This window comes from Zychaea mexicana, assembly GCF_025766255.1.
Source record: "Zychaea mexicana strain RSA 1403 chromosome Unknown BDB00scaffold_71, whole genome shotgun sequence".
NCBI classification, from domain to species: domain Eukaryota; kingdom Fungi; phylum Mucoromycota; class Mucoromycetes; order Mucorales; family Lichtheimiaceae; genus Zychaea; species Zychaea mexicana.
Genome location: NW_026516734.1, coordinates 212,819 through 229,648, shown reverse-complemented (window position 1 = coordinate 229,648; position 16,830 = coordinate 212,819). Strand labels below are relative to the sequence as shown.

General features: G+C 46.0%; 6 protein-coding genes across 6 annotated transcripts; 1 reads left to right on the top strand and 5 right to left on the bottom strand.

Annotated features, from left to right (window-relative positions):
• Positions 1 to 1,195: 1,195 nt before the first annotated feature.
• Positions 1,196 to 2,063, bottom strand: BDB00DRAFT_837937 (uncharacterized protein). Its single transcript, XM_053124603.1, has one exon. The coding sequence runs from the start codon at positions 1,920 to 1,922 to the stop codon at positions 1,416 to 1,418; it is 507 nt and encodes a 168-aa protein (XP_052976736.1). The 5' UTR covers positions 1,923 to 2,063; the 3' UTR covers positions 1,196 to 1,415.
• On the bottom strand, positions 2,050 to 3,892 carry BDB00DRAFT_931258 (uncharacterized protein). The gene is made up of 6 exons (XM_053129034.1): positions 3,442 to 3,892; positions 3,050 to 3,372; positions 2,861 to 2,973; positions 2,734 to 2,760; positions 2,457 to 2,637; positions 2,050 to 2,394 (listed from the first exon to the last, which is right to left on the bottom strand). The coding sequence occupies exons 1-6, from the start codon at positions 3,808 to 3,810 to the stop codon at positions 2,127 to 2,129; spliced, it is 1,281 nt and encodes a 426-aa protein (XP_052976735.1). The 5' UTR covers positions 3,811 to 3,892; the 3' UTR covers positions 2,050 to 2,126.
• Positions 3,893 to 7,837, top strand: BDB00DRAFT_837933 (alkaline-phosphatase-like protein). The gene is made up of 9 exons (XM_053124602.1): positions 3,893 to 4,241; positions 4,379 to 4,423; positions 4,493 to 4,581; positions 4,716 to 5,197; positions 5,271 to 5,312; positions 5,395 to 5,838; positions 5,918 to 6,204; positions 6,306 to 6,829; positions 6,903 to 7,837. The coding sequence occupies exons 1-9, from the start codon at positions 4,006 to 4,008 to the stop codon at positions 7,583 to 7,585; spliced, it is 2,832 nt and encodes a 943-aa protein (XP_052976734.1). The 5' UTR covers positions 3,893 to 4,005; the 3' UTR covers positions 7,586 to 7,837.
• Positions 7,838 to 10,982: 3,145 nt separating this feature from the next.
• Positions 10,983 to 11,168, bottom strand: BDB00DRAFT_727736 (uncharacterized protein; the record flags this gene model as incomplete). The annotated part of the gene is made up of 1 exon (XM_053118267.1): positions 10,983 to 11,168. A coding segment is annotated over one exon (186 nt), but the record flags the coding sequence as incomplete, so codon positions are not given.
• Positions 11,169 to 11,796: 628 nt separating this feature from the next.
• Positions 11,797 to 12,324, bottom strand: BDB00DRAFT_837928 (uncharacterized protein). The gene has a single exon (XM_053124601.1). It carries the CDS (start codon positions 12,112 to 12,114, stop codon positions 11,950 to 11,952), a length of 165 nt encoding a protein of 54 aa, XP_052976732.1. The 5' UTR covers positions 12,115 to 12,324; the 3' UTR covers positions 11,797 to 11,949.
• A 184-nt stretch (positions 12,325 to 12,508) lies between these two features.
• Positions 12,509 to 16,118, bottom strand: BDB00DRAFT_837921 (uncharacterized protein). The gene is made up of 8 exons (XM_053124600.1): positions 15,487 to 16,118; positions 15,239 to 15,342; positions 14,627 to 15,067; positions 13,673 to 14,509; positions 13,495 to 13,560; positions 13,231 to 13,386; positions 12,921 to 13,114; positions 12,509 to 12,804 (listed from the first exon to the last, which is right to left on the bottom strand). The coding sequence occupies exons 1-8, from the start codon at positions 15,911 to 15,913 to the stop codon at positions 12,576 to 12,578; spliced, it is 2,454 nt and encodes an 817-aa protein (XP_052976731.1). The 5' UTR covers positions 15,914 to 16,118; the 3' UTR covers positions 12,509 to 12,575.
• Positions 16,119 to 16,830: the final 712 nt, after the last annotated feature.

The following is a 16,830-nucleotide window of genomic DNA, read 5'->3' as shown; positions in this document are numbered from 1 at the left end:
TGATATTACAAGTTTCTGATCTGGGCATTCGCAACACTGCCGACTCAGCTATCATTGCCATGACCGCAAGTTGCTTGTGCCAAACATATTTCTCCTCCCAAACATTCACTACTATTCCAAACGTACTGTACTGCACGCTGCCTTACGCGGCGACATTGCTTATTGAGCATCTTGTGATTCCATCAAAGCCACTCTATTCGATCGATTGTTTGGAAAACCTCAACACGAATTGCCTATTGGACTGACTGTCGCTTTCTCGATCGCGCGGACGGTGATGCTTTCGCTTATCTGAGAACGAGCCAAACCCTTTTTGTGATTGCGTCTATGGCACAGCATATGAATGAGCATGATGGTAAAAGCGGACAAATGACTTGCGTCTGGTTTTGCAGCATGCCCAATTCTACTACTACCTGCACGGTACCTTGGTATTTGAGAACCTTTGAAAGATATAGTTTAGAGCAAGCTGAAATGTTGTTGAGGACAATGTAGAAGTATTCGATACCAGCTTATATTACAGTTATCATTGTTTACATCACTAATATACTAGTAAGCGATGTAGAAGATCAATCAATATTGTTATTGCTGCTCCGTATGTGGGACAACCGAGGAACAACGGAATGAGCCGATCGCTGGGTTGGATCGTGCGCAGTGCAATGCACCTGGGAATCGACGGGAGAAAACGACCCATTTTATTGGACGTGTAGTAAATGAGTCAAAGTTCCGATAATCGAGCAAAAAAAAAAAAAAAAAAAGAAATAGAATGCAGAAGAAACATACGTCTTCTTGTCCATTAAAAATAAAAGATCATAACTTCTCATGAGAGGGGGTAGGAGAAAGTTTTCCTCTTATTTGGGTGCCATCGACCCTTGTTATGAGAAATTGCTGCTTAATACCAATATTTTTACGCATTTGCCGATAATTGCATGATACAGCTGTAAAAAGTGCTTGACCTCAAAAACGTCTAGCAGTAGAAGCCAGCCATAGTCCGGCCACAGGAAATCATTATGTATCTGCTACATCTTCCAAATATCGTAACCGTGATTATGCTGTGATACCATTCGAGGCATGTTGACCTTCTAAATACTGTATAGACTTTGCGCGGGAAGAGTGGGGGAAACCAGTCGCAACAGGTACAGGCCACGCCCTCCCCCCTTAATCTTCCCGCGACCCCTTTCTTATTATCCACTTGATAAAAAGTCAGCATCTCCAACAACAAGATGGTTTAATTATGAACTAGCACATGTTCAAGGACAATACACTATAAAGAACAACACGTACACACATAAAAAGCAGTAAGAAACGATATATACATCATTGGTTGTTTATCACTACTACACGTGGTGAAAACTTTAAAGATGCTTCTCTCTCTAAATGTGCATATGGCGAAAAGAGTTATCCTTGTGACCTTTGCGTAATCATGATAAGCCTGATGGAGTCGTTGTTGTTGTAGTTGTGGTTCTTTGACGCTTTGAGGGGTCGCTCTCCACCAAATACGACGAAGATGAACATGCTCGTTTGGCGGCTTCTCGTTGTGCTTCTCGTTGTGCGGCTGCCAAGCGAAATGGGTCCTCATTAAAAGTCGTTTTTACACGAGGTTGACAAAAGAGCACCGAGCTACCAAAAACGTCGAGCTCTCTCGAAAAGGAAGAAGAGGAATAGCAGGAGGGAGTGGTGGCGGTGGGGGTAGGTTTTGTATCATAGTGGCGGTCATGGTGGTTTGAATTTGTGTTGCTTAAAGATTTCTCGTTGGAGTGATGGTGGTATATTAGTCCGTGATCAAACAAGGCGTACTGTGGGGCGCAATTGTTGGCATTGTTGTTTGGTAACAGAATGCCAGTTGTTCCTTGAGCAGAGGTGTGCCATGCAGGGTTATGTACATCGAACAGATAGTGTTCTCTTCTCCATAATGATTGCGTTTCCATGGTGTAAAAAGTTATGTAGTAGTGCTATGCAAGTGTGTATATATAAATATGTGTGTGTGTATGTGTGTATGAATTGAAGAAAAAAAATATGCAATTAAGAAAAATGAATGAAAAGAAGGGAAGAAAGGCGGTTGGATGTGGTGCACGCGGGAGGGCTCGGACAAAGTTTTCGCCCTGCTTTTTATTTTTTTTTTATTTATTGAATCACGATGATAGCTGGTGGAGGTTATCGCAAGGCACCCATACAACGAGTGGTGTACTTCCTTCTATGTAACGGGTTGCACGATGATAAAACAAAAGTCCATCCAGCTTGAAATCATAGCCTTGTTCACCCATGTACTTTGGCGGGTCAGCAGCGATGGTGTTGAGCTCTGTCATCGGCATCGGCCGTAAAGCCTTAAACTTGTAAAACATGTTGTCGGTGGTTCGGGCATCCATTTCATTCTCCACTTTTGTTTGTAACCAAAAATGCCTATTTCGGGTGAATTTAAATAAACGGGGCAAATGGTCTGAAGAGGGAAGGGAGTGGCGTACCTGAAATCCGTGTCGCAGTCATACACCGAATACCCTTTCCAGCACATTACGTCAAGCACGTAGAATGTCCAATGCACTGGGTCATACACGCAGTCGAGTATGCATTGATTCGATGTTTTCCAGTCGTGCTTGCCCTTTGATCCATTGGGTAGCATTGACTGAAACCGTTTATAGACGGAGCCTAGTGCAAAAAAAAAAAAAAAGAAATGTGTTTGAAATATTGAGCGATAGCATGTATCCGCCTTCTTCTTGGTCCACGTCCGTCGAAGCAAATTACCGTTTTTTCGACGGGCAACCGTTTCTCCTACAAAACACAAACAGGGCCACCGCATTGTGTGTCTTAGAAAATTACATCGAGTACTTTTTAGATACACCGTTTCCACATGTCCATATGGCCCTCTTACCTCTTCCTGTAGTCAGTGTGCACCGTTTGCCTACGGGATAGGGCATGACCACCCAATTCTCGTGCAAATCATGGGGAACCTCATCCATAGACTCGCCATACATGACGGCATTCCTACAAAAGGTGTGTGATCCATGGTTGACGCATATCAGTAATCACTGCGTGTCATGTTCATGTAGTACACAATTACCCTTGATGCTCTAATTTTCGTTTGTTCTTCTTTCTTTTGCCTTTCTTCTTCGTTGTTCGAACAGGTGGAGTTCCAAGTCTTTTTTGAATCTTTGGCTCTTCTTCCATACGCTCCGCTTCATCGTCCGAGCCACGTCCTCGCTTCATGCTCTGATGCTGTTCTTGCCCTTGTGAATGCGCGTCCATTGCACCAACGTTCTCTTCGTCAGCTTCCTCATCACTACTATTACTACTACTACTACTAGTACCATCATCGCCTTCCTGCTCATCATCATCTTTTTCTGAATAGCGTCGTCTTCTGGTGTTCAATGTATTCTGGCGACTCTATATTTTTAAACACGTCTATTAAATTCACACAACTGCATAAAAATTCGGAGAAGAAACCCGTTTTACCATTTTCTGCAACTCCAAAGCGCGTCGACGTCGTTCTTCTTGGGATCCACGGCTATCGGTAAGCGGCGCCTTGAACGACTGAAATGCCTGCTGTCGACGCGTCTGCTGCTGTTCCGCAGGTGTCATGCTGACGTTTTGCTCGAACTGTGACGCAAGGTCATCCCAGTCCACGTTGAGTTTGCCTACACCCGAGGAATCTATAAATGTGTCTTGCTGGTTGGAATCGATACTGGGCTGGTCCGAATTCGTGTCTGGTTCTTGTTGGCTCGTGACTTTATCGAAATTAGGTTTCCATTGGTGATCTGGATGTTGGAAGACGAAATTATGGGTTGTGTTCACTTCAGAACTGCTTTTCGTAGAATCGCTCATGGTTTGAGAGCTGGTAGAAAAAAAAGAGCACAAGAGGAAAAGAGCGGCCGTCTTTTTTTGTTTTATTTCTTCTTTTGCTGCGCTTGTTTTTTTTTGCTTCTGCGAGAACCAAGTGACGAACGTCAAAAGAGCAACCTGGGAAAAGAAAAATAGTTTGAAGCTCCTTTCGCAATCTACTTTTTTTTCTTCCGATCTATGCTGTGGCAGGTGCAGCAGCCGTCCAATCTCATTTGCCTTTTGGCCATCATCCAGATTGTTGGCTTGGCACTCTTTGCGCGTGGCTTTTTCCCGTATAAAGTGTACCTCTCTGGATTTGCCAATGTCACTTCTTCAGCACCCCCATGGCCTGATGCAAACAGTGAAACACAGCCTGCACTTTTAGAACCGGAATTTGACCGACTCGTATTCATTGTTGTCGATGCACTTCGCAAGTATGTTGTGTAATATTATTAGAAAAAAAAAACCAGCTGCTATCCCGATACTAGCTGCAAGCAGTTTCTATTGTTTGCTCAGGCCGTGTGCAAGCGCATGTAAACGGTATTCTTATCTTGATACGCTGTTTCTATAGTGACTTTGTACTTGGACCTGATTCTCGCTTTGATTTTGTCAAGAGGTAAAGAAAAGAGTTCTTTTTGTGCGTTGAATGAAGCCACTGATGGTATTTGGTGATACAATGGCACAGCCAAATCGAATTGGGACAGGCGTTCCCGTATACGGCGCGAGCAACGGCTCCAACGGTTACTATGCCTCGAATCAAAGCATTGACAACAGGTAACGCAGAAAGAAAGAAGGGGGAGAGATAGTTCCACAACATATGCTTAAATTGTGCTTCAACTAACAATGCATGATTTACTACTGGCCCCCCCCCCCCCTTTGTCCCACATCTCCAACCCCAATGCTCCCAGGAACGGTGCCTAGTTTTTTAGATGCTATCCTTAATATCGCAGAGTCCGATACGAGTTCGTCCTTGCAACACCACGACAACTGGGTCCAGCAGTTTCAACAAACAAGTAATCGGACCATCCATTTTTTTGGAGACGACACGTGGATCCGGCTGTTCCCCAACACGTTTGCCAAACAAGACGGGACGACGTCCTTTTATGTGTCGGACACGGTCGAGGTCGACTTGAACGTAACACGGCACATTGGACCGACCTTTACAGAGCAGGATTGGGACGCCATTATTTTGCATTATCTCGGCCTGGATCACGTTGGTCATCTTGGTGGGCCCTATAGTCCATTGATGCAGCCCAAGCAACGAGAAATGGATCAAGCAGTTGAACAGATCTATGGGATAGTGGCACAGCAAGATGCAGAACGCGTGAAGCAGGATGCTGATGCAAAGGGTACATTAATTATTCTTTGTGGTGATCATGGGATGAATGAGGTAAGGGGGAAATGATTTAATAAACTTTTCCTGTCTGTGCAAGTGCTTTGTTTACCAACCCATGAATTGATAGGCAGGGAATCACGGTGGATCATCTGTCGGCGAAACGTCTGCAGTGAGTTAGACTCGTCTATTTACGGTGGAGACGGAGGTCAATCCGTATAAACAAAAAGATACTTAAATTTGAACTGTTTTAGGCTTTAGTGTTCATGAGCCCTCGATTCGAGTCACGTCCCAGCATGAGACACACAAAGGTCCTACTGAGCGAGGAGCACACTGCCCGGGCGTTCGGCTTTCCAGTGATTGACCAGATAGACGTGGTACCTACCCTTGCAGCCCTGTTTTCCTTTCCCATTCCCAAGAACAGTCTTGGAAAGATCATCCCAGAGTTGCTCCAGAGAAAGTCCGGTCCTCCTGTGCAGTTACTGAGGGCATTGCAATTGAATGCTTTTCAGTTGGGCCAACTGCTCGAGCGCATGGTGCCAGACTTGACACACTCCTTGCACAGTCCAGCTCAACCTCCATCGGACACTACCAACCCCATTGGACACGTTTACAGCCGTGCTGTCGATCAGCACCGCAGGTTCTTGTCTTCGCTGGACATAGCCGTCGCCAAAGCTGCTGCTGAAGCTTATTCAGAGGTAACAAAAAAAAAAAAAAAAAGAGACGACACGGATCGGGATGCACTGCTCTGGGGCATAGCTAATGTTCATTTGTTAGTTTATCATCGAGGCACAATCGCAGCTTGCAAGTACAGCAAGTGACTATAAGCTAGCAGATATGGCTATAGGAACTTGCTTGATGTTTATCAGCGCCGCAGTGTTTGCATATCGTGCCATTATCTTGACCGAACGAATGTCTTTGCTATGGTCACAAACCAAGGTCTTTGCATCTGGAATGCTGATTGCTTACGGTATTAGCATGTTTGCGAGTAGTTTCATCGAAGAAGAACATTCGGTATGGTACTACTTCACATCCTCGCTATTCTTGCTACTGGCTTTGCAATGGTAATGTCCCCGCCTTGATTTTGCAGTTGTCATGGTTTTGGCTCTTTTTTTTTTTTTTTCCCCAACTATTTCTGATCCCCTGTCGCTCGTGGTTCCTTTAGCTTTACGATACCAAACAAGAACGTGGTGCAACAAACGTGGTTGTCCGTTGTATGCATAACACAGCTTATCTTGGTCCGTATCACTATGGATTGGAACGATACTATCAGATCATTGATGTCCGAAAACATGAAATGGCATATGCTTGCATTGTCTCTTGCCGTTCCATGGATCTGGCTCGTATACGCAGTGTGGCGAAGCAAAGACCGGCCGCTCGAAGTAGCACCCTCGTCCTCGGGCGCAAGCTACATTATAGCTTTTTGCAAGATCGTGCTGGTCATGATCTTGGCACTGACATGCGCATTGATATTCTTATACAAGGTCCGATCAGAGCCTTCTCAAAGTCAAGACGACGGTGCTGGCCTTCACGCAATGTACAAAGGATTGCTTGTCAAGCTCGAATTTACCAACCACTTGGACCAAGTAGCACTCGGCAAACTGATATACAATTACTGCAGCTCTGGCTTGTTCGTGCTGACAGCACTTGTGTATGTGATTAAACGAGCCAGCGTTTTGGATATTCAAGGCAAGTACAAAAAACAAAAGTGACGCTTGTGTGCAGGTCAGAAAAAAATTGACAAGTGAACTTTACCAAAAAGATCACGAGCACGGGGAGCAGCAACCACGGCACGCAAAGCATTTTTTGGATGTTTTATTATGCATGATCACTCCAATGCTGATTCTTTTTTCACGTACCCACAATGCTCCTTTGTTTATCATCTACGCGGTGCAGCTGTATCTCCTGCGCATTTGGCACGACGCACTGCCTTTGCAATCGGAAATTGAATACCGCGGAGGAACACGCATCGTGGCAGTGATCATGCTGTGCTTGACGCAGGCCGCGTTCTTTATGAGTGGACGCTCAAACTCAATAGCGGCTGTTGATCTGAGCAATGCCTACATTGGGGTCACTGGCTATGACACTGTGTTGATCGGTGCGCTGACGTTCTGCTCCAACTGGGCAACGAGTATCTGGTGGTGCATGGCTGGATGGATCCTTGTCGCTGAAGGACACGATGGATGGTGGGAATATGTTACGACACAATCCGCAATGTTTGGCGCTTTTCTGGCAATTCTGTCGGTGGCTGTCACGCTACTTCGGGAGCATTTGTTTATCTGGACAGTATTTTCACCCAAATACCTGTATCAAATGGCATGGACCTGCCTTTTTCATTGGTGCATCCAAGTATTGACCGGGACCCTGTGCATGCGGATCTATAAAATTTCAAGGAGACAGCAGCAGCAGCAGCAGCCTTTGGCTGAGCAACAACAGCCAGAGTGATTTGTGGATGATTTAGGAAGAATATACAATTATAGTAATATACATTTCCCTACATTTCGTTTCCTCATTTATCTTTTGGAGAACGAAGCAGAAGCAATCTGTATCAAGGAGAGCACAGGAAAGGGGGCAAGATGGCGGCGCATTAGTAAAATGTATATATACACAAATGCATAATTGTACAACACGGTCAAATTAAGGAGGTAATAGTAGTGAAAAGAGGGTTGGATGCGCGTAAACGCGCTTAACTCCGACTTACTGGGTAATCTTTTTTTATTATTGTTTATCTTTTAACCGCATATCCGTGACAAACAATCGTCGACAGAATTAATTGTCGGGTGCAGCATTGTGTAGAAGAATTCATAAAAAACGAGAGAAACAGATGCTGTGGGTACACAACACACACGTTTTGCAAAAAGCTAAAGTGCTACACCGCATTTGAATGGCGTCAGCACTAGAACACTCGGTACACAAATTCGAAAGCATTCTCAGATCAAGCGCTGTGAACGTGCTGTGTTGAGTAAACCCAGGAGCCACATGGCCCTGTTTTATTGAGGATACTATCTCGTTACTGGACATGTTATGCAAGGCAATCATCATTCAACAGACAAAAAGAGATCAGGCTTTCTGGAGGCGAGGGGGGGGGTGGGGCGGGAGTTGTAGTGAATGCACCGTACAGTATGGCTTTTTACCCTTTTTGTCGGGAAAATGATAATCAATACACCTGTGTGTACAATGCGAATTTGAGAAGCATGCGAAGAACATACATTCATTAGGTGAGGTGTGCTTCACATTCTGCATATGACTCGGGCTGATTCGATATCATTCAGCATACACTACACACTACACACTACACTATCATACACCTTTGACTTGCTGCTGCACACTGCTGATCCCCTCCTCCCCCTCCTCCTCCTCTTATCGTCTGTTAGGCATAGACTCCCTCTCTCCTTCCATCTACTTATTCTCCCTGTCGCGCGCTTCCGTTTTCTTTTTTTTTTTTTTTCTCACTCTCCAAGTAATCTTTCGCGCGCGCGCGCACGGGCCTCCTTGCTGTGCTACCTCGGAAACGGCTGCAACAGCAGGCTGAGCGCCTCCCAATTTTTGGGCGTGCTTGCGTGTGTGTGTGTGTGTTAAGGAGCAACGCACGCAAACATGTGGAGAAGAAGACGCAACAAGCGTTCAATTGCCATAGTTACCGTCGCCATGACAGTGTTTTATTTGAATCTTCTTTTTCGCTCAGGTGATGACTGAGGTACACATACACACGCGCACACATAACATGCAAAATATGTCTGGCAAGCCTAAAATAGGCAAGCGAATCGAGCAACAGGGATGGTTCGTATCGAGCGGCGAGCTGGCATTCACTTTTTTTGGAACAAAGCAAAACGTCAAAGCCTCAATTTTCATTACCGCAACAACACTACTGCAGAGCGCTCAGTTTCCCCCCCCCCTCCCCTTCACTTCACGCCAACCTCAGCGTCCCCTTTTCTCTTCCTCCTCCCCCCCCGCCCTTTTTCCAACGCACAAGAAGGGGTTGTACACAAAACAGCTGGTGACAGTGAGCTTACCCTTTGTTCGCTGCTCTTTGTATTCTCTTTTTTCTATACTCCTGAAATAAGCATTTAATGTTTGTCCGAACAAGTATTCGGCTCTAAACGGAGTATTCCGATCAAGTGTTTCATGAGGGAGCGGGGAGGGGGTGCAAAGAAAGGAACGCGCTTGGCTGTATAAAATTTTTACAATGGAATCCAAACAAGGCAACCATCTACGCTACTACTCGTGATCCTAGCTTGCTGTGCAACAAAGCATCAGGGCGCGTCAAAAAGAACAAGGGGTGTGGAAGAAGTACAAGTAGAAGCGGAGTCTCACTTACTAGAATGACTAACTGCTGTATGTCTTTTTTTTTTTTTCTTTTTTTCGTGCCTGTCAGCTGTGTTTTTTGACCGATGGAAGAAGGAAGAAAGAAACATTCCGGACGCGTGGTTTTGTGTGTGTGTGTGTATGCTGACGGTAGTACATGCCAACAACAAAGATGCGACCGTTTCGTCACAGTTTTTGTCCAGTATGATGTAGATGCTCTTTTGTCGTCTTGTTAAGAAACTGTGAGGAATTTTGCACCGAAGCCAGTGGTTCCCCAAATCGAGAAACTCTTCTGCAGATGTGGCGTACTCTGACTCTCTCTCTCTCTCTCTCTCTCTCTCTCTCTTCCTGCCCACGACTTGTAAGGTCCGAATGTTCGGTTGATTGCCTTGCAGCCCTCCCACGCGAAGCCCGTTGCTGTGCTGTATGTCGCAGATCCATCTTTTTCTGTTTCTGAGAAAAAAAAAAAAAGGGTGTGTATCGCGATGCGGGAAGGGAGCCTGTTTGAGCAGGGGAGAGTGTGGATACAGAGAGGTTCAGCAGCATGTGACGACGATGACAGCAGGATGCAGCTCAAGAGCCAATTCTTCCCTCTTTCTTTGAAAACCGTGGGGGCCGACTATGATAGGCGAGAAAGAGCAGAAAGACAGAGAGACAGAGAGAGAGAGAGAGAGAATGTGTACATGTATAAGGGCTTGTCATACCCACACTGCTTTTTTGTTTGACAGTTTAGAGCGTATATTGATTGAGCTGGTGAGACAAACACCAGCTATTGTCATAACGCTTCTAGAAGAACGACGGAACTCTGTTTCCCAACGTCCCCATCACAGAAAGGCGCGCACGTGCATGCAGGTTCAAATGTGCTATCGATCTACATACATGATGGCCCCGGTTAACTGGAACAACGCCCGCCCAGCAAACCCTACATATCCTCTCTCTCTCTCTCTCTCTCTCTCCCTTTCCCTGTACTGCTTGTCTGTAGAAAGCATGCACGCACACCCCCCCCCCCCGGGGGGAGGGATTTCCCATCAGCAAGTAAAATAGGAATGAGAATGAACTTATATTAAAATTGAGGTCATATACAGCTGCCATAGTGAAATTAGCATATCTTGAAAAGGGGGCAAATCGGGATTACCGAGAATAAAGAAACTTGCATGGTGAACAAAATGAAAGAGAGAGAGAGAGAGAGGGCGTAGTGCGATTAATTAGAAGAAAAATAGATACGGTGGCTTTCCTTTTTTCTTGATTCCTCCGTGGCACACAGCAAATGAGAACGAGAGTGGATGAGAAATCGACGTCGTCGTAAAGTAGTAGTAGTTGTAGTAGTTGTAGTAGTTGTTGTAGTAACAGGTGCGTTATGACATGGCGGAAATGAAGAAGCATGATGGTATGGACGGATGGGGGGGTATTTACGAACGGGGAAAATGAAAAGAAGAACAATGATCAAACGAGAGAATTGGATGCCGGGCTAAATGGTACTCCGGATGCTTTTTCTGATGAACGCCAGCACCTGAGGGCCTGTGTGGCATCTGGGCTCGTTCCGGAAGTGTCGTCCGCGCGCATCGGATCGTGGAAATGCTTTTAGACAGCAAGGACAGACGTAGGGTTTGATGCCAGTATGCACGCGAGTGTGTCGTTCGAGGTCGTGGCGCCGTGCAAAGGTGCGGGTGCAAACCCCACATTGATGCGGTCGTCCACATCCTGTCGTCGTCGTCGTCGAGTGTCGGCGTGGATACGCGCGTCTTTTCGAACAGGTCTTTTTCTTTTCGACAGGTGTTTCAGCGTATCCTTGGGTGGCCTCCTCCTCCTCCTCCTCCTCCTCCTCATAGATGTTGCTGTTGTAATGGACACTGCTGATGCTGCTCGTACTGCTACAAGCGCTACTGCTACAAGCGCTACTGCTACTGCTACTGCTGCTACTGCTACTGCTGCTGCTACTGCTGTCGCGCCGATAGGTGAAATAGTCGGTCATCGGGAACTGTTCTTCGGATGCTGTCGTCAACGATGCATCGCTGTAAGCGCAGTAGCTGCTATCTGCCGTCAGCGGTGGCGGATGCATGTCGACATCCGGATAGCCCAGCTGAGGCGAATCTCCCTGCCAAGAAGAAGGCGAAAACCAAGAAGACTCCTGAACAGCCCAGGGCAGAAGGCTGTACTCTTGCTGTTGTTGCGAGTACTGCTGGAACGGATGTTGATTGTGGAGGTGCTGATCCTCCTGCTGCGCGTCCATCGTCATAGGCTCGTAGCTGCTTCCGTTGACAAAGGATCGTTCAAGATGGAGAGGATGGTGCTCAAGGTCTTGTTCTTGGTAAGGAATGCTTGGTGGGGAGAAAGAAGCAGGAACCATAGTGTGTTTTGTTGTGTGTGTGTGTGTGTGTCAGATAGAGAGAGAGAGTGTGTGTGTGTGTGTCAGGTAGGTTTAAACTTTTTTTTTTTTGTTTTGTTAAAGGACAGGCAAACAAGAAAAGCAGGTTATCAAGTGCAAAAGAATGCAAGATGCGGTTTTATATAAAAATGCCATTATTTTGATAGCGCGCAACTAGAGAGGGGGTTGGGTGGGGAATTGATTTTTTCAGGTTATTCACCGAAAAGGCAATCTCGGTCGTCTCGTATATACAGAGGGGCGAATGCTGCTGTATGGAGGATTGATGTGTGTTGTATAGAGCCATACACTCACTCCAGTACACGTGAGTCGCATATAAACGCTTTGCCCCCTTATTTGGTTTAGGCGCACGGTGAACTGAGGGGGGAGGGGGAGAACACCTGATAAGCCAGGCCAATGCTCGGAAGCTTGCCGCAAAGACTGATACCACCGACCCACAAAGGGCCTTGGTGGACCCCCGCGCAAGTTTCAGTGCGATGATCGATTAAGCCAGTAACTTTTTGTCAGTTAGCAAAAGAACCTTCCGTGCTAGAATACACTATTTATGTGAGGTAGCAATGATGCCACCCACTAACTGTTATTTTTATCGGCAACACCGTTGCTGCTTTCCCTTGGCGCAAGCCACATGGAAAGAAACAACAGCATTGTCCGCAGTTTAGAAACCATAACATGAACCTTACTCTGTTGTCAACGTATTATTACTCGGTAGTAGTTATTGCCCCTTCTATTGCGTCAAGATGATACTTTTTATTTCTGAGCTAGCAATCCAGTGTGTCGCAACAATGCGCTGACATCTACGTTACCCCGGCCTCGAAACAGTTTCCAAACTTCGTTTGGCGGCGTTCCACCCCCAAGTGCCAGGACGGTGTCACGATACAGTGCTCCAATTTCTGAGATGGCCTGTTTGCCCCCACGACGCGCTGCTTCTTCAAAGGCTGCGTACGCATCTGCTGAGTAAGTTTCGGACCATTTGTAACTATAGCAGGGCGGGGGGCCCGTGTGGTGAGTGGTTCATGTTTCGGTACTGTCGTCGCTTTTCATTTGTTGTTGTCATCGTTATAGACCGCGCGACATGTTTATTTCTTCAAGTACCTGTAGTAACCTGCACTGTATCCACCACCAAAGATGTGACTAAAACTACAGAGGAACCGATCCTCTGGCAGCCGCGGAACGAGCGTTGTATCTTTGGCGATCTCTGCGTCCACGTCAAACACGGATCTCTCCGAGGATGATTTGGGTGGTGTGAACGTGGAATGCAGCGCGAGGTCAACCTTGGCGAAATGAAGCTGGATGCGAAAATAATATTTATCAGGGGGAAGATGTATGCGTTCAGTATTACGTTATTTTGCAATGCACATAGAGTGATTTTTTTTTTAATAAAGAAAAAAAGAGGTTGTTGTACCTGTCGTAGCATCGCCATACCGCTCAGGAACTCACGACCCTTGACGAGTGCGTCAACCATGTCGTGAGGCATGGCTTCCCCTGTCTTGTAGTGGCCCGAAAGGCGCTCAAGCCATTCCGGCTCGCTGCAAAAGTTCTCCATGAACTGTGACGCGACCTGGGGCAAAACGACAATAGGGTTCAGAAAAAGAAAGCGCAGGGGCCATCAACATAACAACAACAACAACAATAACAACAACAACAACAGTGGTGGTGGTAATGTTACCTCTACAAAGTCCCATTCAATACCATTGATGCCAGAAGCGTCAGGGTACTCTACACGGGTCATCATCTAGCAATAAGCAAGATAAGAGTTTAGTCAGGCGACATGGACCTCTCTCTTTTCTAATAAGAAAAAACAACACCCACTCTCCAATAAAAACATGCTTTGGCCTGGAACTCACATGTTGCAGGCAGTGACCAAATTCGTGAAACAAGGTCTCGACGTCTCTAAACTTCATCAAGGAGGGTTCATCCTGCGACTGCGGCGACGGTTGGTTGCATATAAGGTATGCTAAAACGACGAGCGATGAAGGAGACAACACATGAAGAGAGCAAAAACTTGAGGGGGACAAATGAATAACAAAAGAAGGACGAAACTTACCAACAGGCAACGTTACTTGACCATCCAGATGCTTCGTGCGCGTCGTTACAGTATCCATCCATGCACCACTCCGCTTCTCCGAGGGTCTTGAATAAAAGTCGCCATAGAAATACGCCTTGATTTGACCTTTCTCGGACACTTCAAAAACCTTGACATCGTCGTGCCACCTTGTAATGTTGCTTGCTTCCAACTCGGCCAAACCCAATTCCCGCACCTGGATCCCCAGCACCTCATTCGCCACGTCAAACAGGCCCTGGAGCACCTTGGGGAACGCAAAGTACTGCGAGATGGTCTCCTCGTCGTACTTGAACAGCTCCTTGCGGTATTGTTCAGAGACGTAGCCCGTGTCCCAGGGCGACAGCGGGGTTGTTGTTGCCATGCCAAGTTTGGTAGCTGCAAACTGCGTTAATTGTTCAACCTCTTTTTGTGCATTTCCGACAGATGCGTCAAACAGCCTGTCAACTAAGGTCTGGGCCGATTCAACTTTCTCGGCCATCTTCACTGAAAGGGACAAATCCGCATGCGACTTGTAACCCAGTAAACTGGCTTTCTCCCGTCGCAGAGACAGGATCTCATTGATGACTGGTTCGTTGTCCATTGCACCTACCGACGCTTTGGTAATGTTTGCTTTGTAGACCTATTACAGAGAAAAAAACATGGGATAGCAAAAAAAACCCCCACCCCTCTCCTTTCGTCAGTGCATACTGCATGGTGCATATTTCCCCCAATATGGGTCTTCTTTTTATTGATTTACCTCCTCGCGTAAAGCACGGTTGCTGCAGTTCATCATAAACGGTCCATAGATAGGGTAGTCGAGCGTAATGCAGTAGCCCTCCGTCTCACCCAGTCGCTCTCCATTCTTCTTTAGCGTTTCCAAGAATGCTTCTGAGCAGCCTTCCAGTTCAGCACGATCCTTTACTACATGCTTATACGCCTTTGTCGCATCCAGCACGTTGTTGTTGAAAGAGAGCGACAGCTGCGAGAGTCGCTCCGAGATCTCGTTAAAGCGCTTCTTTTCGGGCGACTTTTCAGGGAACCCAATACCAGCGTTCTTCATACCACGCAGTGTCTTGTCTACAATGCGTTGCTGTACCTTATCCAACTTGTTCCACTCATCCGACTCCTTCAATGCTTCCAGTGCGTTGTACTTTGGAACGGACTGGTTCATCAGCAAGCCTAATTTGACGAATTCAGGCTTTGAAAGACCGGGGTCGGTTAGTACATTTACATGTCTCGGTCTCCTCCACCCATCCATCCATCCAATCGCCCTTTCCCCCCCCAGTAAACACACCCTCAACGCCTCGCGTCTCCTCTCTGTTCCCACACACACACACACACACACACTCAGCCCTCCACTCTCGTGTACCTGAATCTTCTCGAGCGTTTCACGCAATTCAGGAGAGTTTTTGACACCGTTCAAGTGTGACAGAATGCCATATGCGCGTGATATTTCATCTTCAAGCTCGGATACTGCGAACAAGGGAGCAAAAAATTAATATTCCCTCTGTTATTTCAATCAATCCAATGCTGAACCCTGCTTTTTTTTTTTTTTTTTTTTTTGCTGTTGCTTTATGGCACGACCCAGCCTTCCCCCCCATCGACACACCGCCTTACATTGTCCAATAGTTCCTTCAAACGTGGGCTTAAACTGCTCCTCCAATGTCAAAAACTGATCGCGTGCTGCAGCAATCAATCCTTCAAATACGGGAATCGCCTGTTCTGGTTTGCATTCGCCCAACAATCGCTCAAAGTCGGGAAAGAGTTTCCATTGAACAAAAGGCGATTGTTTGTACGGCGCAGCAGTTTCAGTGGTAACTGTTGCCATGTTACGAAAGGTTGTTGTTATTGTTTTCAACGTGGGACGAGTGGTAAAAACGCGCTGGTAGATCTTTGGGGTTGCTTTGTTGCACCATTGAGTGGCAGCGGCTCTTCTTTCAACAGTCATGGTGCGTCGTGAAAGTGCTCGGGCATTCGTAGGACTTTTATTCTGCAGCAATCGACTGATCGACTGGTTCGTTGTTCGGGCTGTGGCTCTGTACATACTCGGTGGAGCGTTATGTAGGTGTTGTTTTCAGCAGAAAAATCGATATATACTAATCTGCCTCATTGCGTCACGGTTAAGTTTGCGGAGATTTTGAAAAGTGCTTCACGCTTAGACAATGTGTGTGTGTGTGTAACTGTTGTACTTGCCTCTCACCCGTTCTCATTCTGTGCTTGCTAAAGTTAATATACAAATTAAAAAATGTGCCCTTATTTATGTACTACACTAATTCTTTTTTTTTATCAATGATACTTGCAGATATTGATTGACAATGTACTATCAAACAATACGATGATAATTTAGGCACTACAAAAGACAAATGGCCATTTTCTTTACATTGCACTTGTGTAATATTATTAAAAGCTGTATGTAGCAAGTGTCAGTAAGCCGCTTCATAAACTCTTTACATCCCGTCAATAAGTAAGGTCTCTGCAAAAATGAGCACGTCATCCATCGAACGGGAAAGTAGAAAAGAAAGCAACTGCGTGCATAGAACTTGTATTTTATGATAATGTACGCTTGCAATCATCTCTGACAGAAACAGCAGGGTGGTAGCCGTAATAGCAAACCATGAGAACAACGATCGAAGAAAATAGTGGTGACTTGGGAGCCTTATCGTTTTGCTGTCTGCTGGTGTCACACTTGACCTTGTCTTCTTCTTGGCAATTTCCTATCCTTTCGTTGGAACTGATAGCCGTCCTTACACTCCTACCACTCTGTCTCGATCTTGTTCTTGTCATTGGCATTCTGGACACACCGATAATATAGAGTTACATATTAGAGAATCTTTTCAAAAAGCTGATTCACTTGCTTAATATGTACGATGCACACCTGTCCATATCCTTTGCTCTGCAATGATGTAACGTTTGTTGTGGTAAAAACTGCTTGTATCAGAAACAACGTCTGCCATGGTGAGA